The sequence below is a fragment of the Molossus molossus genome, unplaced genomic scaffold (assembly GCF_014108415.1).
Source record: "Molossus molossus isolate mMolMol1 unplaced genomic scaffold, mMolMol1.p scaffold_m16_p_10, whole genome shotgun sequence".
Lineage (NCBI taxonomy): Eukaryota > Metazoa > Chordata > Mammalia > Chiroptera > Molossidae > Molossus > Molossus molossus.
The window spans coordinates 78,860,155-78,884,333 of NW_023425345.1; the positions used below are offsets into that span (position 1 = coordinate 78,860,155).

Consider the following 24,179-nt stretch of genomic DNA (forward strand, 5'->3'; position numbering starts at 1 on the left):
TTTTCTTACTGCCCCTTTGCCCACTCTCCAACCACAGTGTGGACATCAGGGCGAGGTCTGGCAGGCACAGGGGTGGGGAAAGACTGCATTTGTGGGATGCCAGGAGTGTCCTCACTTCCCCAAAGCTGGTCTGAGAGGTCCTCAGGGAGGAGGACACCCACGCTCTGTTGTTCGGGCTCCATGAGCACATGCTCCAGGCCTGGGGCCGACTTGGGAGTGGAGGGAGTAGGGGAGGACCTCTGGCTAAAAGAATTGGGGTACCCTTTCTGTGCACTCTAAGCAAGGCGGGGACTCCATTTGAAGAGGGAATTGAGAACAGCAAATTCAAGCAGGCAGGTCCAAGCCGCCTCTGCGTGAGGACGCGGAAAGCTCTTTGGAGGTGTGGCTTTCCCGGGGCAGTACATGCAAAACAGTAGCACTCTGGCGCCCAGGGTGTGGTGAGGAGATCCCCACGGTCAAAACCCAAGGATCCCCGCGCAGGGCGGGAGGGCAGCGACCGCTGGGCAGCCCTTCGGCCAGCAGAGGGCGATGTGGCCGGCACCGAGAGCAGCCTGCTGCTGGCTCAGGGTCTAAATAGAAATTTGGGGCGCTGCGGGGGCGTCTAAGCAGAGGCCTGAGCAAATCATGAGCTGACAATTAAGGACTAAGCCCAGTCATGATACCCTGGGACCTTCTCCTCCCCTGTCCCCCCAGGTGCCCTCTGTGACAGGCCACTGCAGAGGCTCTGGCCTAGGAAAACTCAGCGGGAGCTCAGGATTCAACCATGGTTTTATTGAGGACCTACTATGTGCTATGCATGAGCTAAGTGCTCTCACAACCAGTATCTCCAGGTAAAAGACTGTCATTTTGACCCTGGACCACCTTTCTGCACCCAGGCAGAAGCTTTATGCAGACTGATTACCAGTGCCCCCTTCCCTCCCTGGCCACTGGCGGTTCTCCCAACACTGGCCCCCTTTTCTCAACCCTCCCCCAGTCACTCCACCTCCTGCCTGACCTTCTCCTCTTAGGGATTTTCTAGGCTTTGGGAGAGCTGCCTTCCCTTTCTGGCTGTGGAGTCTCAGAAGGAGCCTTTTGGCCCCCAAATTCATTAGAGAGAAAATCTTTCAGGGAAGAACTGATTTCTGGGCTGGGTGGGTTCCAATGACCAGAAGACATGAAGCAAGCTGCCCCGTGATGATCTGGGAACCCTGCAGGTCCATCTAGCTTTTGTTTTCACTCAGTTTCACTTCCTGGTTCTCCCCCAGGGACCTTGCACAATGCTGGGAGACAGGCCTGGGAAAGTGCCTGGCGGCGATGGTGGAAGGAACACTCACGAAGCTGGCCCACGGAGGCTGCACTGGGTCGTTCACAACAGGAGGGAGGAGGCTGTTTTATTCGCCTCCTGTGAAGAGCTGAGGCTTCTTCTCCACCCTGCCACAAGGACTGAGGGCTGTGAGGTCAGGTCTTCCCAAGGTGGGGCTGTCCTTGTCCCTAGCATGAGCCCAACCCCACCACCCATCAGACTCTGCCTCCAAACCACTGCTCCCGAGCCCATCCACCTGCCCATGGCTCAGGCTAACCTCCTCAACGCACGGGCTTCCAAACACCAAACTTGCCATGTGTTTCTCTACAACCACCAGGTTCTTTCTAGACACACACTCTCCGGGACCTGGCCAAGGGTGTGGGCCTGGGCCAGGGGCAGTGGGGAGCAGGACCTGGGTGCTAGAGGCTTATTGGCTGGAGTCAGATTTCTCTTGAACCTTGGAGGCGCTGCAGGAAGCCAGCATCGGCTCCTCTAGTGCTGGGTAGAGAAGGCAAAGCCACAGAGGCAACAAGGGCTGACTTGTCTGCCAAAAGGCCAGGGACTGTCTGAGCCCAAGGATGGCCATTGGCAGGAACTGGAGCCTGTAGAATTAGACTAGGAGGCGTCTTAGCCACTCCTGGCCTCAGATAAAGTTATTTTCAAATCCCCGTCTTGGGGCAAATTGCCAGGGGCTGGGGCATAGGAGAAGAGGACACTATGAATTGAGTTCTGAACATGCTGACATTTCAAAGAAAATTAGAGCTGAGAAAACCTCAGAGGGCATCAGGACCAACTCTTTCGATATGCAGATGAAGAAACAGGTCCTGGGACAGCGACGGCCTCCTCCTTGTCATTTAGCAGCATCCAGGACCAGAACCTGGGTCTCTGACTCCCAGCTGAGCCTTCCCCACCCATGCTTGGCCTCACTGGCCTCTTAGTTATTCTCAAAGTCCTGGCCTTACCCATCTCACCTGCCACTTCTCCAATGGCTTACTACCCGCCACACCTGCGGCCAGGATGGGGGCAGAGGAGGGGCCCAGGATAGGCTCCAGGTCTCAGGCAGCTGGTAGTCAGCTAGCAGGGGTCTTGTCCAGGAGACAGAGGCCCAAGGCATCATGGAGCGGAGCTACAGACCCTCGGAGAGAAACTCATGGGCCCTGGGTGTCTGGGGCTTGGGCCAGAAGCTAAGGCCTGGCAGGGCAGGGTGTCTGGAGAAGGCTGGACTGGGCCCTGTGCCACTGTGGCAGTACCAGGTCTGGTAGGGCAGTGGGGTTGACCGAGGGCAGGGGGTAAAGTGCAGGCCCAGGCTCTTGGCCCAAGAGACCGGGATTCCCTGGCTTGGCCCTCCTAGCTCTGGGGCCTCCTTTGCATTCTGTCCTGGTGTAGTAGGGGGTGTGCCCAGGGCATGGTGGTGGGGACAGAGCCAGGCGTCAGGGAGCCTACTACTCTGAGCAGGCCAGACAGTGGGGAGATCGAGTTTCAGCCCAGCTGTATTTTTGGCTGGATGGGCTGGGGGCAGAGCTAGGCAGACACGGGTGCCCCTAGAGGGGCACGTCCCTCTCCAGCACACACACTTCCTCCACCCATTAGACCTCCATTCACCGCCTCCCCCTCCCCCCACACACTGCAGGCTGAGGGGAGTCAGGTGTCAGGCCCTTGGCTAGTCAATCACTTTGGGCTTCTCAAAACTGCTGCTGAGTTTCTGTAGTGTCTTCTTGATCCTCAGTGCAGAGAGGCGGGCAGAGGGGTTGGGGTACCAGCACTCTCGAATCATCTGAGCCATGCCTGAGAGGACCTGAGGGGAGGGAGAGACAGGCAGAGGAGAGAAGCAGAGACAAGGGTCAGAGAAGATGCGCAGGAGAAGGCGAGGAGAATGGCCCAGGACAGAAAGGACGGGGAGAGCGGAGATGAGAGTGTTGAGGAGGGGGAGGAAAGATGGAAGTGGAAAGGGGGGGGTGGAGGGATCCAGGCAGAGATGGAAAGAGTAAAATAAAAAATAGAAGAGGAAGAGAGTGGAGTGAAAAGGTGGGTGGAGAAAGGCAGGCAGGACAGAAAGAGGGTGTTACTTGGATCTTCAGGAGCACACAGGTCCCCGTGGTGAGTAGTGTCTGTGGAACACCTTACCCACCCCCACCTCCACCAATACCCAAGAAAGGGGAGATATGCAAGCCTTGGGGCTCCCACATCCCCACCAGCCAGACTCCAGTGCAGAGGGCAGTGTCTCCCAGCCCTCCACCAACCCTGCCTGGGCCCAGTGAATGGGTAGTGGGCACTGCCCTCAAAATGCACCTGTCCAGGGAGGAACCCGTCCGGGGAAGCTCAGTGGCCCCAGAGGGAGCCAGTCCCACCCCAAGCTGGTCTTTAAGAGGAATTGTGTGTGTGCGCGTATGAATGCATGTGTGGCTTTTTGTGGATATGTGTGTTGTATAAAAATGTACATGTGTACATATATGTATGTATATGTATACATTTATTCATTCTTTTCATAAACATTCATTGAGCCCAGCTGGTGTGGCTCAGTGGATAGAGCGTCATCTCATGGACTGAGAGGTCCGGGTTCAATTCCTGGTCAAGGGACACACCAGGGTTTCGGGCTCAATCCCTAGTGCGGGGCGTGTCGGAAGCAGCCAATTGATGTTTCTCTCTCACATCAATGTTTCTATCTCTCTCTCTCCCTTCCTCTCTCTCTCTAAAAAAATCGATAAAAACAAATTTTAAAAATAAATAAATGAACATTTATTGAGGACCAACTGTGTGCCAGGCAGTCATCGATGACAGGGACGGAGGGTTGCAAAGGAGACATGCTCTGTCTTCACAGGGCTGGCAGGCTGCCTTATACATGCAGTGTATGTATCTGTGAGTGTACCTTTAGGTAGCAGCATGCGTGTGCCTATATGTGCTTATATACACATGCGTATGTCTTGTAAAAGTATATGGAGTGTTTTGAAAAAGATAAAAACAAACAACAACACAAACTTCATAGTGAGAAATGCAGCAGAGGATCTCTGGTTTTTCCAGCAAGGGAAGGGTTCTGAAAATCCGAGAATAACTGAAGGGTCCCTGGGGGTCCACAGGCCAGGAACATGGAGTGGTGTAGCCAGGGAGGGACCCTGGAATCTACCCCCAGAATCTCTCCAGGTGAAGCAGAGCCCCAGACACGTCCCTGGGCCCAGAGGTTCCAGCTGTGAGCCACAACCCCATGCCACCCCAGCCCACAGAGCCCTCACCGGGTCCGCAGCCAGCCTGTTGGGGATGGTGGGGGTCTGCTGGTCAACACACACCACCTTCTTCATGTCCTCAAAGCTGGGATCGTTGGGCACTACATCATAGAAGGGTGGCCTGTAGTCCTCCACAATGCCTGGGAATGGAGGGTGAACAGGACAGTCACTCGGGACCCCAAGAAGGCCCAATCCTATCTAGACCCTCTGTCCCAGGGGCCAAGATACCAGTTGTCTGACCACGCTACCCTTGAGAGAGACACTATAATATTATAAATATAAAGAATAATCACTACTTCCATTTGTTTTGCACTTACCATGTGCCAGGCATTGTGCTATAAATGCTTTATATGCATTATCCTTTCTTTACGACAACCTTATGAGGTGGGTACTATTATTACGTGTATTTTACAGATGACGACACTAATGCTCAGAGAGGTTGAGGCCAGCTAATAATGGCAAAGTCAAGACTTAAATTCGTCTTGGATTCCTAGGTCAGATCTTGCTCTAGCCTTTCCACAGCTGCTTCCCACGCAGGGCCTGGCTCCCAGGTCCCAACTATCACAGATGCCTAATGGTACCAATGTTTCCTGAGCACTTACTATGTACCCGGCACTGTCCTAACTGCACTGCATTAAGGCTTCACAATGGCACTATTAGGACCTCCACTCTATCGGCAATGAAATGAAGGCCAGAGAGATTAAGGAAGTTATCTAAAAGCATAGGTAACAGGTGACAGAGCTAGGATTCAAGCCCAGAAAATCTAACCAAAGGCATGCTCTTGACCTCCAAGCTGCACTTAAGGGAAGGTAGCTGACTGACTGCTGGGTGAGGATATGGAACCAGAAGGGCAAGAAAATGCCTCTCTTAAAAGAAAGGGATTTTTATCTAAGTCCAAATAACATCACCCCCTCTTAGGGATGGCACAGGCCTCCATGGACCCCCTCGGCTGGCGGCACCCCTCCCCTCCTTATACCAAGTGTGCAGTCCTTAGCAGATTTCTGAAAATGATGCCTGTGGAGCTGCTGACAGCTTGGGCAGGAGGGGACAGACCTGGAAGAAGTGCCCCATGCCCCACCCTGCTTCCCAGGCCGAGGCTGGGGACCAGGGCCACACGGCCACAACCCTGGGAGAGCCTGCACCAGCTGTTCTCCCCATGGCGGGCTTCCAGGCCGGCCCCTGTGCCGCTCGCGCCCTAATCAGTGCTGCACAGAGGCCTGAGCGTGTCTAATGGGCCTTTAATCAGTGCCGGGGCTGACACCAGATTACAGTGTTTATAATGCGCCACTGAATCTGTGTGGGGCTGACGAAGCTTCCCTCCGCCCCAGGAGCCTGCAGTCAGCCTCCCCCTCGGCCCTGGCTGGCCCAGCCTTCCTTTCCTGCCTGCAGCCTGGTCCAAGGGGCTCAGCTCCTTCAAGGTGCCCCTTTTCCAGACCCAGCCTCTAGAGCTGACTCTGAATGCTCATGCCTGAAGGGGCAGGAACCTGAGCCCCTCAAGTCTTCCAGAGGGACTGGTTACACCTCAGCCTCCACTCATCAATGACTGCTGAGAGCAAATGAAGCCTGGCATGAAGCTGTCTCCTCATAGATGCTCAGGAAGTGAGAACGTCCCTCTCCCTAAGGAACAGAGTTCCAGTCATATTCTAAGGGTTGTCTCCAAACTGTCAGGACTCCTGGCAACCCCACCCTACGGGTAGCCTCCACAAAGACTGACAAGCCTCCATTCCCAGTCCAGACACCAACCATCATCCATCCACCTCAGGGCTGGGAAGGCATTGGTCACAGGGCTGCCCACTGTATGGGGCCAGCAGGAATGCGGTCCCTCTGCCTCTCCAAGCCACTCCGAATCTGAGCCCCTGTGGCACCCACGAGGAAGCAATAAGCAGGCAGTGCGAGCACTGTTGTATCCTACATTTCTGTGGCCAGGGAAACCAAGGTCCAGAGAGGTTTAAGAAGCATAGTGACAAACAGCACTGGCCCCAGAGTCAGATTGCCTGGTTTCAGACCCTGGTGCTGCATCTAGCCAGCTCTGATTCTGTGCCTCAGTCCCCTCGTCTGTAAAATGGGGATGATACTGTGTCAGGGATTCCTTATGACAACAATAATGCCACTAATATTTACTGAGCTCCAGAATAGCTCCAGATATTGTCCTAAATACTTTATTTGAATTATCTCAACAATTAGAAATTATTCTTATTCTCATTTTAGAAATGAGGAAACTGAGCACAGAGAGGTTAAGTAATATGCCCATGGTCAGTGGCAAAATCAGGAATTGAACCTAGGCAGTCTGATTCTCAATATAATGCTCTGAACCACTAAGCAATACCAGCTTTCTGCCAACACAGGACGGTAAAATAAGACAATACATGTGTATTATGTGGCATCTGGCACATATTTAAGCTCAATAAATGTTAGCTGCTATTAATATTTCTGTTATTATCACTCACCCAAGATTTCACAGCCAGAATCACAGACTTGCAGACTCAGATGAACCTTAAAAGGTTGCTCAGCTAAACCAACTGGTGAGTAGCAATGAACGGAATGTAGGCGGTCTGGGCACAGCACCTTAGGCCACAGGCACCAGCCAAGGCAGGAAGTCCCATCTTCTACTTATCCATCCACTTGCCCCATTCCCCTTTCCTCACCCTGTGCAGGGCGGGCCCTCACCATTGACAATGGTCCGGCGGGTGATCTCCCACAGCACCAGGCCGAAGGCCCAGATGTCCGTCCACTTGTAGGACTCGAAGCAATCGGTGCGGATCTGCTCATCCAGCACCTCGGGGGCCATGTACCGCTTGGTGCCCACTCGCGGGTTGTTGACGATGTCCAGATAATCGCTACCCTGTGAGTGCATCACAGCCAGGCCTGTGGGTACCAGGGCTGTCACTTCTGCTGCTCAACCGAGCCCACAGGCTGGGGTTCAGGGAACAAGGAGGGGTTGGAGGTGGGACACAGAGGGGCAGGCAAATGGAGACCTGCCCTGAGGTGGGCTGGGAGAACAACTGGCCCTCTTTCGCTCCGCTTGTGTAGCGCTCTCTGGGTGCCCAAGAACCCAGAGAGATATGAGTGGGCAAGCAGGCATCATTACGCCCATTTCATAGAGCAGAAATCCAAGGCCCGTGAGTGGGAGCGACGTAGTTAGTTGTGCAGCCAGGACTAACCCAGGTCCCTGGCTCCCTGCCCCTTTCTCAACTCCTGGAGCCCAGGGTGGTGTGGTGGACAGAGTTTAAGCTTAAAAAGAGTGTTGGGCAACTTGTGGGGCTCTTGTGGAGGTGAAATGAGATAGCAAACATCTCTTTAAGTTTTAAAGCGCCAATCAGTCTCGTGGTGGTCGCTAGGCACGCGCGGGGCACACAGGCAGAGCCCGGAGGAGAGGGCCAGTGCAGGACCTGGGAACTCCCACCGCCTGCGAGGGGGCCGCCCCTTCCCTGCCCCGCCCCTTGGAGGAGCCCACCTTACTCCACCCCTTTCTCCACACCACCCCTTGGGAAGGGCCCGCTCCTACCCCACCCGGCTCACCCAGGTCCGCAATGCAACACTGCAGGTTGCTCTTGACCAGCACGTTGCGGCTCTTGAGGTCGCGGTGGGCGATGGCGGGTTTGCCCTGAGTGCCAAAGATCTCCACGTGCAGGTGCGCCAGGCCGCAGGCCGCGGACACAGCCAGCCGTAGGGCCAGCTGGGGCTCCAGGGCCTGCCTCTGCAGAAAGTCGTACAGCGAACCATGCTCGTGGTAGTGCGTGATTAGCCACAGCTGCGTGCTCGAGTTGCGGGAAGTCATGTCCGAGGCAATAAAGCCTATGGGCAGGGGGTCAGGTGGCTCAGCCAGGGTTTAGAGATCAGGGAGCCTGGACTGGTCAGGGTCAGGGCCGGGACTGAAGGCACAGCATGAACTGGGTCAGGGCAAACCTGGGGCTGGGGTGAAGGCTGCTCTGGCTTAGGTCAGAGAGGAAGTGGAGTCAGAGGTTGGGGCTGGGGACCGGCTGGAAGTCCTTCAGGGTTGGGTCAGTGTCCAGAGGCTGGGGACTCCACCTTGAGCTCAGAGGGACGAAAGCCCCGGGCCTGGCACAGCACCACTCCCCCTGCCCCCAGCTTGCCTAGGATGTTGTCATGTCTGAGCAACACTGTGTTGTAGATCTCGGTCTCCCGGAACCAGGACTGTTCATCCCTCGAGGAGAATATCTTGACGGCCACACTCTCACCATGCCACAGGCCTCGCCACACCTCGCCATAGCGGCCCTTCCCTGATCCAGTGGCCAGAGGGAGGGAGGAGGTCACGCAAGCCCCTGGGCACAGTAGTCCCCAGAAGAGCCTGCCATCTTGGTGCTGCACGGACCCATCTGCAGAACCTCCGACACTTACGTTTAACTCATTCCAGACCCAAACCCAGCAGGCAGGTCCCCACCCGCCTCTTGTTCCATACCGGCTTCTGCAGAAGGATCTAGCACTGACCCATATCCAACCCACTCCTTGCCCAGCGGAATTCCCATTCTGAGCCAGACCTGGCCCTGTCCGTGACTCCAGAGGCCAAGAGCTCTCTCACCCCTCCAAGCTCATGGGAGACTTTGGTCCCCGTCCCCCAGGCTCACCCACTGCTCACCCACACACTCCACCAGGGCGACCTGCCGTGCCACTGTCCTCTGCACCAGAAAGGGGAGCCCTGAGCCACTGCCTGTTGTACAGTCACTGTCCAGAAGGTCCTGGGGGTACCGAGAGGCCCCTGAGAGGCTGTCCCTCACCCAGCCCCCTTCTGCCTCTTCCACCTGGCCCCTGCTACTGCATCTCTGTGTGCTCCTCATTCACCCAGCCCAACACCCCTGGAATAAGTGTCTGTGGTTGTGCCTTTCTCAGCTCCCTGTCACTGCATCCCCTCTGATTCTGTGGCTTCTGTCTATCCCTCCCCCCATCCTGCATCCCAAGTTTCCCATGCTCATACCCCTGACATGCTGTCCCCCTGCTCGGATGCCTTCAGGATGAGTTTTGATTCGCCCAGCTCGCTGTGCAGGCCCGGATGTTTCTCCTGCCTTCGCTGGACATGCCACAGGCCCAAGGCACCCAGGGCCACCAGGGCCAGCAAGGCCAGCACAGTGCCCAGGATCAGAGGCAGCTGGCTCTCTGCTTGCGGCTGCTCCAGGGTTGGGGTGGCTGCCAGAGGGAGGACACTGAGACACAGCTTCCATCAGGCCATTTCCCCTCCCACACCTTATTAGATCCCAGGGTCCTGCCTCCCCCGCCCCCCTGGCCAGAGCAGAAGAGGAAAGCAGGGTGAGAGGAAAGGGTCTGAGAAAATGGGGAGGGGCTGCTGAGGCAGCTGGACGTACCCTTCAGCACCAGGGACACGTTCTGGTTGCAGAGGGAGCTGTAGCAGCAGTAGTGGTTGACAAAGTCGGTGGGGCGTGTCCTGCAGAGGTCTTCGTGCAAGCTCCCACAACCTCGCTCTTCCCGGAGGTGCCTGCCCTCGTCCCGTACCAGCACCACAGTGCACCAAGCGCCCTGGCAGATAGGCTCATGGCAATATGGGTTCATGCATGTACAGTTCACCAGTGGACCCTGGGAGGGCTTCACAGGGTCACCTGGGAGACACAGCAGAAGCTCAGTCACTCTGGGCCCAACTCCCCAGGCTGAGCCCAACACCCACTGACCTCCCCCTTCTGACCTACAGACAAACCCCTCGAGGCCTTCGTCCCTTAGTTCCACCCTCAGATTATCCTTCCCTCTAGAGCTCCCCCCACCCCACCCAAGGGGCAGCTGAGACTATGAGAACCGGGCCTCTGTCCCTTCCCTGATCCTAGGGCCTCCTCTCCCAGTCCCAGGCCCAGCCCTGGCCCCCAGCCCCGACCCTGAGAGCTCTTCCAGGCACTCCCCACTCTCTGCACCCCCAGATAGAGGTCTCCACCCTGGAGCCTGGAAGAACACCAGCCTAAAGGTTGGGATCAAGAGAACGGAAAAAGGGGGTTGGGGTAGCCTGTCTCCTGCCCTCCAGCCAAGTTCCAAAGTCCCTTCTCCCCACCTCCTCAAACAGCCCCGGCAAGAGCTGAGCCCAGAGAGCCCTTTCTCCATCCAGGCCCCTGTTCCCCACAGCACTCACCCTGGGTCAGGTTCAAAGCCATTAACAGAATCAGAAGGCCTCTCCTGAGGGGGTCCAAGGTCATGGTCCTGAAGAGAGGAGCAGACGAGGGGGTGCAGTAAGATCTGTGAAATGTGATCCTCTCTGTGTTTTCAGCCACTGATCGTGGGTCCCTCCCACCCAGAGGAAATCACTGGGAGTGTTGGGGGGGGGCAGGGAGGCCTCCTCACTACTCCACTGCGCCTGGCTTTGGGGTGGGGCCTGCAGGGGAAGTCCTGGTTCACTTCCCCATGGAAACCATCCTGTTAGGGGTAAAGGGTGGGGAGCCATGTTCAAGTGACTGAGAGCTTGGGGGACTCCCAGTCCCACAACCCTGAACTACAACGGGAGGGCACAGAGGGCTTGGGGCTGGGGTGGAAGGACCATCTCTTCAGCAGCATCCTCTTCTGTCCTCTGCTTCTTGCCCACCCACTTCCAGCCTCCCCCCCATGCCCAGCCCTTTCCCAGTGCCCCCCCCCCCCCCCCAAGCCCTGGCTGCCTCAAACATAAACAGGCTCCTGTCTTCACTTCCTGCCATTCAGGGTCCCGCCAAGCTGGGAACAGGAATCAAGATTGTTTAGATTGGGGTCTGGATAGAACAGGCAGGAGTCACGCACAGCATGGAGTTCAGGGCATATTTTCAGGGCAGGCTGGAGCAGGCACAGGGTCTGGAGAAGCCACCTGGGGCTGGAACACCCCCATGGCAGAATCCTAGGGGGGCACCTTGTGAATCACAAAGCTCAATTATTTATTTTAGAGAAGACAGGATTAAGACTCAGAGAGGAGAGGAGGCTTGTCCAAGTCCAGACAGATTCAGAGGCAGTACCAGGGGTAAAACACAGGAGTCCAGACTCCCAGTCCAGTGCTCTTTCCTTTCTGTCTCCCAATCCAGGCTGGCAGCCTGTGTCTGGGCCCTGAGAGCTATGGCAACCATACAAAGCTTTCACTGTGCTGGCTCATGCTGGCTCATGCTAGGTGACAGGACCCTCTCTGCAACCTCACCAGAGTATAAGAAGCCCTCTCTGTGCCATTCCCTGGCCCCCTTTTCTGTCCTTGCTGTCCTGGGAAAGAGTGGGGGCAGGGCCAATGATATGGGAAGGGAAGTGAAACACACTTAGACACTGAATGTTTGACCTTCCATGGCTGGCTAAGGTTGAACATTTCCAGAAGTTGGATGGAGAGTGTTAAGGGGAGTAATTCTGATTTATGACAGTCCCCAAACCTGGTCCCAAACCAACTAGTGCTTCAGAAGCTACCTCATTCTTCATTTCTCAAAGGTTTAGAACAAGAAGATAAGGGCTGAAGCTGCAGCAAGGAGGACTGAGGTCAGATAGCAAAAAGGACTTTCTGAAAGGTGGTGAATATGCAGGCATTTACCTGGGGACTGGATCCCCGACAGGGCAACCAACACGAGGGAGGGGGAGCATCTTCTGGCATCACATGGTGATGCTGGTAGGGTTGGGCGGATGGCCATGTAGGCTGCAGAAGGCCCATAGTCTAAGAATGGTGCCAAATGAAGATACATGATGCTAAGGCTCTGGGGGCAGGATGGCTGGGACAGGGGGTGGGAGGGTGGACTGTGTATGCCTCTCTGGCTGGTGGCAGCTCTGGCCTTCCTGCCTGGGCTTCCTCTGCCCCAGAGGCCCAGAGCTGGGGGAGGAAATGGAGCCTTGGGCTGCAGCTGTGTCCCCAGCCTCTGCCTGACCTCCTGCCTCTTGCCCCTCCTGGCAGGCAGCGAGGACTCTGCAGTGGGACAGGAGGCTGGAGAGGGAGCCCCAGACGAGCTGAATCTGTCCACTGGGGTATAAGCAGGAAGCCATCCTTGGCAGTAGCCTTTGCTTGCCCATAAAGCAGCTAAGGAAAGGGTATGGGGCAGGAAGGAAAAAGTGGAAAACAATGAGGATGAATCTGGCATCCTCCTAAGGTCCTCTAGCCATGCTCCACTTCTCTGCCCAGGCCCCCTGCACCCTCACCTACTTCATTGGGCATCAGAATCACCTGAAGGGCTTGGTTAGAAATGCACATTCTTTGGTCTCAACCCCACTCCAGATTCTGATTTGGTCAGAATCTGGGACCAGCAAGAAAGACGCATTTTAATTTTTAAATCCTCACCCAAGGATATGCTTTTATTGACTTTAGAAAGAGAGGAAGGGAGATAGAGAGAAACATCAATCAGTTGCTTCCTATACATACCCAGACCAGGGATCCAACCCTCAACCTTTTTGGTGTACGGGACCACACTCCAACCAACTGAGCCACCCAGCCAGGGCAAGAAACATGCACTTTAAAAAAGTTCCCCAGGTGATTCTGTCAGTAGGTACTATAATGTCCTACACAATATTAAGACTGGCCACCATGCTTTCATTTCATAGGACCTGCTGGGTGAGTGGGAGTGGGGTGCAGAGGATGGGACTCTCACTCCCATCCAGGGACCTCCCGCTTTCCTGGAGAAGCATGAAAGGCCGTGTTGTGGAGGGAGGGCAGGTCAAGGGCTCTGCTCTGGACATCCACCTCAACCCTCCTGGGCCCAGGAAGCGCAGGGAGAGCCTGCAGCACTTGAACACCCACCTCCGGTCTGATCCGGGAATGTGGTGGAGTAAAACTGTAACTGTCCAGTTTCTAACTGTGCCCAGTGAGGTTAAATACAGGAGAGTGCTGAGTCCTCACCAGTCCAAACTCAGAGCTGACCCTGTGTGACTGGCCCTGCAACCTGACTGGAGCACAAATCGACTCCTGGGGACGGACGGTATCTCTTCATTTCTAAGCGAAAATTCGTGAAAGATCTTGTGCTGATAGAAGCATCACTGTTGTTGGCCAGAAATCACAAATGCTAAACTAGTATCAAACATTAACTTACCTGCCCTGGCAGGTTTGGCTCAGGGGTTAGAGCGTTGACCTGCGGTCCTGAGAGACCCAGGTTCGGTTCCTGCTAAGGGCATGTACCTCGGCTGCAGTTTGTCCCCGGCCCTAGTTGGATCGTGTGGGTGGCAGCCACTCGATGTGTTCCTTTCACGTCGATGTTTCTCTCTCTCTCTCTCTCTCTCTCTCTCTCCCTCCCTCCCTCCCACTCTATCTGAACAAAAAATGGAAAAAATGTCCTCAGGTGAGGATAAAAAAAAACATTAACTTACCACTGTGAAATCCTTAGTAATAAGAGTTAACCTTCTCTGAGTATGACTTATGTGCTAAGTACTGAACTTGAATGGTTGATCTCATTTAATCCCCACAACAATCCAATGGAGAAACTGAGGCTCAGCGATGTTAAGTTTGTTGCCCATAATCACCATGTGTGTCTTGATCATCTTAAATTAGTGATCATAAATCCTTCCTTGGTCACTCTATTCCTCCAATCGTTTGGTGTTGGCTGAGCTCCACAAAGGAGAAAAGTTAGTGGGTCTCACTCACCAACATTAACAGATTGCCCGCTGCTATTGTCATCAACAGGTGCCCAATGTGGGTTTGTTTAGATGGAAAGACAGAAATCATCTGTTAGCTTAGTCACAGGTGGGAAACCAGAGTTGGGGGTGTGCTTGGAAGGTGGTTCTCAATCTTTCCTCCCCATCACACCCGAGGGATTGATCAAACCTGTTCCCAGCAGCAGCAGTGGCTCAGCACAGCCGTGAAGCACCTCACTCTGCAGGTCTGACCTGAACAGTAGAGGGCCAGACTGAGCTGCTGCTACCAGGCTGTCCTCACCACACACAAAGCACTTTATCTGCATCACTTCATTAACCCTTAACAGCAGTGTGATCTAGCACCACACCAGCATTGTAGGGTCTCAGGCAGAATGCAGAGGCAGCACAGTACAGCACAGAGGTCAGGATGGGGGCTCTGGCTCATGTACACTTGGGTTGAAATCCTGCCTCTGCCGCTTAGAACTATGAGATTGGGAACATGTTAACTTAACTTTCTGAGGTTTGGGCTTCCCTGTGTGAAACGAGAATAATAACAGTGCTCATTTCATAGGTATAATGTAGTAAAATTATTTAGCAGAGTACTAAGTGGTACATAGTAGGCATTTAACAAATGTTAGCAAAAACCCAACCATCCATTTACAACATCCATGGAGCTTTGAACAAGTGATTCAATTCTTAATCTGCTTCTTCTTCTGTAGGAAGGGTAATAACCCTTCTGCCAAGTTGTGGCAAGGACACATGAGAAAAAGGTGTCTGCATAGTTAAGTACTCAATAAATGGTAGCTACCTTTAACCATCCAATGAGATGGAAGGACAGGTACTGGGACAAATGGGGCAGTAGGGATTAGAGAGGACTCAGCCGGAAGCTGCCCATGAGCTACTGTCCAGTAGGGTCCTGACCTTGGCGAAGAAAAGGGGGTGGGCTCAACAGCACTGGCCTCCAGCATAGACTGGAAACCTGGGGTTCCCTCCTGTGGGAGACTGGGATCCCTCTGGCCTGGGTCCTGAAGGAAGGCCATGGCATGGGGATGATCTGATCACGCAGGGTTAGAGGTGAGGTTTGTGGGCTGGAGTTACTGGGTCAGATTCCTTAAGCAAGAGCTGCAAGGGCTGGGCTGGGAAAGCTAGACATCAAGGGGGGGCGGGGGAGCTCAAAACGTTTGAGATGGACCCTCACTCGGAGGTCAAGCCAGCTGCCTGGAGGGACATGTGACCCACTCTCAGTGAAGCAGGCCAGGAATCTTTCTGCCCATTTTACGTGGATTAGAATAGGAGAACAAAGCGGAGTGACTGGTCCCGGGAACAGTGCTTTGATTCCCAGTCCAGCCCCCTCCCGTCTCAGGTGGGGTAGGGGCAGATGTGCCGGAGGGTGAGGGATAGCTTGTGCTCCGGATGAGCTGGGACTGACCCTGCGGCCACCTCTCTGAGGGGCTCTCGGGATCTGCTCTAAGGAAGGGCCCACTCGGGGTGGGGTCAGGCCGCCCCCCGTCCCCGGCCCCGCCCGCGGACCTCCTCTCACCTGTGGGCCCGCCCGGCTGGCGGCAGGGCACGGGCGCGTGGCGGCGGCCGCGGTCGCACCACGAACGCTGGATGGCAGGCTGGGGTCTGGGCGCGGCCGGGACGAGGCTGGGGCCCTGGGGCCAGGGAGGGGCTCGCTCGGCGCTGCTGGCGCGGCGGCCTCCGGGGACTGGGAAAGGGCCTGGAGCAAAAATGTTTCTTATTCCAGCGTCTTCCTGCTTGGCCCCGGCTCCACCACTCCCTCCTAATAAACCGTTTCCTATTGCCCAGCTCGCCGACGGGCCGCCCGCTCGCCCCTCGCCGGGACTGCCGGACCGGACCCTCCCCCGCGCGGCTCCCAGACCGGGGGCAGCCGCCCCTCAGCGCCCCCAGCTCCGTGACCGCGTCCCGTGCCCCCGCCCCGAGCCTCCCACATCCGCCTCCCCGAGGGGGCGGGCCTTGGACTCGGGCTGCTGGGGTCGCACGGGGTCCGGCCCAGAGCCACAGGGGCCAGAGCCCCATCGGATGCCCGGACTGGGGTGGGGGCGCCCCCTGCCACTCGGAGCCGCTGACGGGTAACCGGGCATCTCGGGATGAGAATGGGTCACCGCGCGAAGGACGTGCGGGGAGGGGTTAGGGAGAGAAGTTACCTGTTCCTCCCTACCTTCAACCCCGGTCCAAGGGCAAAGCTTGGGGCTGGCAGGGTACGGAAATTTGGCCCCCCTCTCCTCCCGACCTCGGGGAGTCCCACTCGGTCCAAATCCTTCAGCCCCTTCCCTCCGGCGCCTTCACCTCCTGTTGTCCCCTCCCGTCTTCCGCAGCCTCTCTCGGCCCAGATGGGGCGGCTCTGGGTGCGTGGTGAGGACAGTCTGAGCCCCTCCAGCTGGCGGCCCACAGCGAAGCCAGTGGCAAAGACGCCTCTCCCCACCGTGTGTCTCCAGGCTGGAGGGAGAGGCTGGAAAAGTTTTGGACTGCTCCCTTTGAGGCCAGCCTCTCACCCCCCCCCCCCCATATGGCACTTTAGAGATGGGGACCAAAGCCTCGCCCTGGACATTGCTGGCACAAGTGGACAAGGCTTTGGGGAGGGGAGCAGAATGGCTTCTCCCTGAGGGAGAAACAAACTTTTTTCTCTTCGTCCTGAGGCCCTCACACAGGCTCAGAGCACTGATATTCTTTTTTTTTTGTTTGTTTGTTTTATCCTCACCCGAGGACATTGTTCCATTTTTTGTTCAGATAGAGCGGGAGGGAGAGAGAGGAAGAGAGAGAGAGAGAAACATCGATGTGAAGGGACACATCGTGTGGCTGCCACCCACACGACCAACCAGGGCCACCAGGGCCGGGGACAAACTGCAACCGAGGTACATGCCCTTAGCGGGAACCGAACCCGAGTCTCTCTGGACCGCAGGCCGACGCTCCAACCGCTGAGCCAAACCGGCCAGGGCCGAGCACTGATATTCTTAACTTGCCTTTTCCAACCACTGGGAGCATCCTGAAGACCGACTTTCTTCTGTTAAATGGGCATAATGAACAGTGCCAGCCTCAAAGGGTTGGCTGAGTCTGACACAGGGTAGGCCTTCAATGGAAGTGTTTAATTAAATTAATAAGTGAAAAGGCTGCAGAAGGGGTGGCCTTCGCTAAGTAGGAAGACACAGTTATTAGAAGCAAGAGCAGACCTCTACGGTGTCTTGCTTTAATGTGGAGATTCTGTAAGATGGGCTAGGGACCCCCACCTTTGACAGGGATAGAGCCTGGGGGAGACACGATGGCTAAAGGTTCAGACAGGCGTGAATTGTTGACAGACCTCACTTCCTTGGCTGAAACGCTCCTCATTCCCCTCCGCCTGAGCCCCAAGCTGCTTCACCACTTGTGAGCCTGTGAATTCCAGAACCAAGGCACACCCAGATTTCAGTGTCAGGACAGAGCAGTGTCCTGCAGCCAATAGGAAGTACTATGGGATTACAGAGTCCGCTCTTTCAGATATAGCGGCCACTTGGCACTCTGTTAGCTGGAGACTGGAGAGTGTGGCCACGTGGCCATCTTTTGTACCCACTCTCTTCCCTGCCTTATGATGGCTTCTGATAAACCTCTCCTAGCCCCAGCCCATGGATTCCTGTCCTGGGACACGGAAGTTCGGGCTTTCCCAAGGGAAGCATTCAGTCTGAGACACACACTAACAGAAACACTGAGATGAATGAGAGCTGAGAGTCGCCAATGTGAGTCAGTGGGGGTGGGGGATTTTATCTGGGAACGGTTCATGAAATAGATAAAAGTAAAGTACTTTTGGAGGAGGAAAACAGGGCCTGATGGGGGAGGGGCTGTTCATCAGTGCTGGAATCACCCCTACACTCTCCCCCACCTCCAGGCATCGAGTCCTCTGGACCCTGACTGGAGCTCTTCGGAGCTTCTCCCGAAACCCAGGGCTTCCACAGCATGAACAGAACCTGGGGCAGGCATCAGAGGAGGGACCGAGTTGGAGAAAGCAGCCCAGTGAGGAAAGGGAAAAGGAATTGCAGACTGTGTCCAAGTCTACAAGAATTAATTACACAGAAGGACCAGCTGTTCCCCATAATCAGTAAGGACAGAACAAGAGGAAACAGGCCCAAAGGACTGAGATTTAAATTTAGATATTTAGAAGGATTTCCCAGCAGTGTGTGAAGCAGAGGCCTGAGGCTCCTGGGAAGGATGTGTGGGTGAAACCTCCAGGAGGTTCTCACCTACGGACGGCAGGTGACCTGGAGCCCGGCGTGAAGGTAGAGGAATGAACATGATTTTGCAGGACTGGCTAGGAGTCTTGAGCTCAAGTATTGCTCTTGCCACCAGGGCAGGGCCAACTTCGCGGTTGTTCAGCCCGTGTAGACACAGGGGGCCACTCTTGATTTAATGCTCTGCTGTTGCCATCTTGAAATTCTTACTAATGTCTGAACAAAGGGCTGAGCATTTTCATTCTGTACTGGGTCCCACAAATTATGTAGCCGGGTCTGCACCAGCATGAGTAGGAAGAAAAAGCAAGGGAGGAAAATTAGCAGAGGGTGAGCTGAGCTTTGCTTCCCTTATATAGAGAGTGGGAGATTTAGATCAGACAACCTAGGGATTTTTCAAATGTGAGAGGCATGAAGACAGTAGAACAGGGTGCCTGAGGAGGAAGAACTGTGGGTGTCTTTGAGGGAGAAGTGAGGCAGATACCTGTGGATTCTGTTTTCCATCTCTTCAGCACAGGGAACGGAATCCCAGCTTTGTGGGCTGCGTGCAGCTAAGTTTTGCCTGGAGGAAGAAGTGACCCCTCTCGGTATCCCGCAGCTCAGGGCAGAAGGTACCACAATGTCCTGGGTTCCAGGCCTGGATCACCTCTTTGGGCCTCAGATCCTTCCCAGCCTTATATGACCTTCTTTGACTCTAAGATTCAGGAAACTACCTGGTCTTCAGGCCCTGTCACCACAGCTCAGGTAAAAAGGCAGTTTGGCTGGTGCCAAGGTATGGGGAGGGTGGGTCCAGCCTGGCACCTTAGGGAGAGGCTGGTAGACAGGGGTCAGATTGTGTGAGCCACCGAGTCACCTTCCTCTTCCTCTCCAGCTCTTCCAGGATGTCCCCTACATGGGTTCATCCGCTCCTGGCCCACCCCTGTGCCCTAGGATGACTCACCTCAGGATGGAGCCTTTTGAGGAAGGGCTGGCATGTCGGGGCAGGAGTCTGTGATTAGACGGTGCCCACACAATGCCTCAGGGGGGGTTGGCATGCAGCCTGGGCTCTGATGAGATGCTGCTCCATGACACCTCCTTCCTGGAAGTCTAGTGACCTCTGGAATGTCCCTCCCCACAGGCCTCCTCAAGACTCTGACTTTTCTCTACCAAACTGGCCCCACCAGAGGAGGAAGAGGAGAGGGAGTGCAGAGAGGCCAAGCCTGGAGTTGGAGCCGCTGTGTGAATATCAGCTCCCATACCTGTAAGAAAGGACTGGTATACCTTCTCTGCCAATTCTTAGAATAAGAGCAAAATATCTGTGAGAATTCACTGCCAGCTGAAAAACCTGCACAGACGTCGGGTTTACTTGGAGGGAGGAGACCCAGCTGTGGGATAGGAGAAAGCGCATGAAACGAGAGTCAGGGGATCGGAGGCTGGGCTGTGTGATGGGACCGCTATTTACTTTTCTTTTTTAAATATATTTTTATTGAATTTTAGAGGGAGAGGAAGGGAGCAGGAGAGAAAGTTAGAAACATTGATGAGAGAGAAACATCGATTGGCTACCTCCTGCACACCCCCTACTGAGGATCGAGCCTGCAACAGGGGCATGTGCCCTGACCAGGAGTCAGACTGGTGACCTCTTGGTCCATGGTCGATACTCAACCACTAAGCCATGCTGGCTGGGCAGGGACCTCTATTTTCTTCCCTGCTTAAAGGGGTGCTGAATGATGCCTCTTCTACTAATGCTGCCCGAGGGGTTGTTATACAGATAAATGTGTATCTACCACAGAGGACTTTGAAGTATGAAGCAGCCATTCTGGGGGGAAAAAAAAATCAAGACATTCCTAAAAAACACAGGGTAAAATAAATACATAAAATTCTGTAGCCAAGTTTGTAATGAAAGGCAACTGTACTATCCTCAGACCCTCTTGCTGAGGCCCACCCCCCTCTCCAAGTGTAATCTGTTCTTTTTTCTGACATTTGCTTTGATAACTCCACATAATGTTTACAATGCGAGCTCTAGATTTTGTTCAGCTTTATTGAGGCATAATTGATAAATAAAATTGTAAGATAGTTAAAGTATATATTGTGATGACTTGGTATATGTATACATTGTGATAGGATACTTCCATCTGGTTAACGCATTTATCCTTTTTTGTTTGTTTTTTTTGTGAGAACATTTAAGTATTACTCAGTTATTCAAAACAGTGTTATCAGCTATAGTCACCATGTTTTACATTAGACCCTCAGACCTTATTCATCTTGCAGCTGAAAGTTTGTATCCTTTTACCAACCTCTCCCTATTCCCCCCATCCACCCACCCCCAGCTCCTGGCAACCATTTTTTCCTCTCTATTTCTATATGACTTTTTTTTTTTTATTTTAGTTTCCATATATAAGAGATACATGCAGGATTTGCTTTTCTATTTATAGATTTTAGAACTTCATAATTTAGGTCATTTAGTTTCTCTTTTTCCTAATTATTAATCATTATGTTGTTATTTTGTAAATTTAAGTAATACCCTTTTTGTTCCTGTTCTATTAGTGCCACACAGTACCCTTGACTCTCCTGTAATTAAGGACAATGGACCCTCACCCTTCCCCAGAGCTGCAACTTTGTGCAAAAAAAGAAAATGTGTCAATCAGCCTAGGTGGACAATCCCCACTCAAGACGGTGGGGTTGCCTTAAGGGCTTGGCTGAACACTTTGGGTGGCACAGGAGTTCCTAGAGGCATCAAGACTTCTGCCCCCTCTAAAGGAAAGCAGGGCCTGAGTTTGTGGGGTGAGGGTAGGCCACAATGGCTGGCAAGGGGGTGGGGGCCTGGCAGGCTCTTGGGTGGTGCTGAGGAGACCATGGCTGCTTGAGGATAGAGTCTGAGGGGTTAAGGGGACAGTTCCCACTGGGGAGGGCTTGGTATTTGGACAAGGATGGGGGTCCCAGGATTTGAGAGTAGGCAATGGCCCTGGCTGGGAGACAGATTACTAGACAGAGGGGCAGAGTGGCTGGACGAGGCCAGAGGCCAGCGGGATTTCCTCCAGCTCTAGCCACTTGAGTGGGTGGGACCAGATTGCTGGAGCTGGACACAGGAATCTGCCTTTGTTTCCAGCTGGAGGGGAAATGCCATAAACCCTGCCCCTTTCCCACCCCTCCAGCCCCCGTGCCCAGTCTCTGCCCTTCCCGGCAACAGAGGGCCTAGTACTGAGCTCTTGTCTCCAAGAGCCCCTCATCCCCCCAGGGCAAATCGCTGGCAGGGATGCAGGAGACAGGTCAAGGGAGTAGCCACGGCTGATCAGGAATAAATAACCACAAAGCAGGGTTTAGGTTTCAACCTGCTCACCTTTCTCCTCTTCCTCAGAGGGCCCATGACTCTTCACAGTTAAGGAAGACACCTAGGTGTAAAGGAAGGGCTTGTGGGCAGGCTTGGCCTGCCCTCAGTGCTGCTGCACATGGTTAGACAGACTCCAACACTTCAGCCGAAGTCGCACAGGCGATGTATGGGGCTGGATGGCCAGGGGAATGCAAAGTGTTGGGGAGCAGAGGGGACAGGGAGAGAGGATGGGCCAGGGGCCTCAGGGGTGTGGGAGGCCCTGTCTTTATTTTTTCTCTTTGTCAGTGAGTCTATGTGCTTGTATATCTACGTGACGGTTTTTGTGTGCTCTGCATGTGACTAGGAGTTCATGGGCCAATGGGCCTGTGTGTACTTCTGTGCCCGTGAGCCTGACAGTCCCTGTGGGACCCTGGCTGACCCTGTGCCTACATGTGACATTGCCTGTGTGACCGTGGTCAAAGTTTCACAGTCTATCCAACCTCAAGCCTTACCCTCAAGTCCTCCCTTCAGATTTAGTATCTTCCTTACCGTGAAAAGGCACGGTCCCTCGGAGGAAAAGGAGAGAAGTGAGCAGGTCGGCATCTGCCAGATGAGTTTCTCAGCGCAGTTGGCTGAGATCTGATAGGGAGAGGTCCTGAGAGATCGGGTGAGGGATCGAAGGGGGTGAGGGGAAGAGTGGGGAGGGCGTGGCTTGCCTGGTGGTTGGTGTGATGGAGACTGCATGGCTGTTTCTGACCAGCTGGAACGTGGCTGCTGAAAAAGAGGGGATCCTGCCGCAATGCCCCTGTTTGGGGCACAGGGGACACAAACCAATGAATCCCCACCTGTCCTTCTGGCCTCCCATGTAGATGTGCTCCCTTGCCTCCTCTCGACCCAGCAGGAGTTTCCTGGGGTTACTGGGGACACTGCCACTCTGGAGCAGAGCAGTCCCTGAGAAAGGACAGAGAGGACAAAGGGCCCTCCGAGCAGCTCAGACCTCGGTGGGGCCTGAATTCACTTCTTTTCTATACATATTTATTGAGTCTATAGGGGCCGGGAACTGAGCCAGGGGTTAGGAGACAGATGCAGTTTCTGTCCACACAGGAGTGAGGGGAGGGTTCCCAAGGAGTCCCCACACGCCTGGCTAACCTCCCAGTATGTGCCAGGACAGCCAACCCTGCAGTCCGTTCTGTGGGCGCCCCTTGTCTCCAGGGTGAGGGGTGGACATGCACACACGGGGAGCGAGGCGGCGGCCGGCAGTGCTGCGGCGGGGGGAGTGGGTCAGGAGTGGGCCTGGGGCTGGGGGAAGGGCTGTGCGGGACCTGGCCTGAACAGGCTGTTTGGGATGAGTACGTGTTTTTGTTTCCGGGGCCACCAGAATAGTATCCTAGAATCACAGGGGCCGGGGGCATGGGGTTCCAAGGACACGTCCGCTGGCCTCCTCCACAGCACTGTCCCTTGGCATTTCCTCACCCTCCCTCTCAGCACAGTAACAAAAGCTGCTGTTTACTGGGCGGTGAGCCAGGCGGCGCTCAATGCTTTGCATACCTCTCAATGTTTAGGTCACACAAAAACCCTGAGGATGATGTATTATAACCATTTGATGTTATAAATGAGGAGACTGAGGCTGGAAGAGGTCCTTGGTGGCAGGGCTAATAAGAGGCGGGGCCAGGATTCAAACCCAGCTCTGTGGACTGGAGCAGGGCAGTTTCACGAGGCCTGTGTTCTGCACAGCCTTGTCCCAGAGCCCTGGCTCCTGCTGGAAAGAACTCAGCTGGGGAGACTCAGGAGCCAGGTGGGGCAAGAAGAAGCTGGGAGGTTAGGAGGGAGGCTGCCTTTGGGTGGTGCAAGCAGAGTGGGCCCATGTTGGCCTCTCCTCTTGGGTGGCCTGTAAGGCTATCAAGAGTGGGTAGAGGATTAGAGAGAGGGCTTGGCCTGGGACTCGAGCTGTGGTGGAGATGGCTGGGGATGGAGGCATGCGTGTTCTCCAAGGTGGAGAGACAATGTTGTCCAACCTGGGGCCCAGTCGTTACCGCCAGGTCAGCCTCCCGGCGGTCATCCCCACTGCCAGCCAGGAGAGAGCCACAGAACGCTAGCTCTCCGGCCCTGAAGACGCTGTGGCCGCCCCGGCTCCCCTGTAACACTCAAGCCAGTTGGAAGTGGGAGGGAGAGGCTCTGAGAACTCGGCGACCCAGGCTGTGGGCAGAGGCCATGTGCTACAGTGGAAGGACACCAGCGTTAGGGTCCCACGGACGTGAACTCCAAGTGCCATTTAGCCTTTACCAGCTGGTGGCCTAAAGCAAGTTGCTTAACCTTCATAGCCTCAGTTTCCTCAACTATAAAATAACAAAAATTGTGAGCATTAAACTAATATGCCCTGCTGACATGTTAGTGTTACTCCATTCTACATATGAGCCTTGGGGTTCAGAGAAGATAAACAACTTGCCCAAGGCCGCAGGCCAGCTTCTGGACAGAAGGTGTGAGCACCAAGCTATTCCAAGCCTGTAGATGCAGTTTCCTGCACGCAGTTTCTTCCCCCGTGTGCCACGCCCAGTGCCGCCGGCTTCAGCAGAAGCCCCGCCTTGGAGGCCTGGAAGCAGCTCAGTCAAATCCAGCTCCCCAGGGCCTTCCATAGCTCCTCAGCTCCTGGTAGCACTTTACATTTCACGGAGCCTTTT

At 54.7% G+C, this 24,179-nt stretch overlaps 1 protein-coding gene across 1 annotated transcript; it reads right to left on the reverse strand.

Moving 5' to 3' along the window:
* Positions 1–750: 750 nt before the first annotated feature.
* ACVRL1 (activin A receptor like type 1) lies at positions 751–15,575 on the reverse strand. The gene is made up of 10 exons (XM_036252714.1): positions 15,539–15,575; positions 10,586–10,653; positions 9,819–10,070; positions 9,434–9,642; positions 9,098–9,197; positions 8,595–8,741; positions 8,020–8,295; positions 7,168–7,365; positions 4,510–4,640; positions 751–3,077 (listed from the first exon to the last, which is right to left on the reverse strand). The coding sequence occupies exons 2-10, from the start codon at positions 10,647–10,649 to the stop codon at positions 2,943–2,945; spliced, it is 1,512 nt and encodes a 503-aa protein (XP_036108607.1). The 5' UTR covers positions 10,650–10,653; positions 15,539–15,575; the 3' UTR covers positions 751–2,942.
* Positions 15,576–24,179: the final 8,604 nt, after the last annotated feature.

What these genes read in the sequence shown, in the direction of transcription:
- ACVRL1 (XM_036252714.1), bottom strand. Translation starts at nt 10,649, where the DNA reads ATGACCTTGGACCCCCTCAGGAGAGGCCTTCTGATTCTGTTAATGGCT. An exon ending in GGCTTTGAACCTGACCCAGG is followed by an intron (nt 10,071 to 10,585) that starts GTGAGTGCTGTG and finishes TGTGTCTCCCAG; the next exon opens with GTGACCCTGTGAAGCCCTCC. An exon ending in GTGTTGCATTGCGGACCTGG is followed by an intron (nt 7,366 to 8,019) that starts GTGAGCCGGGTG and finishes TGGTACCCACAG; the next exon opens with GCCTGGCTGTGATGCACTCA.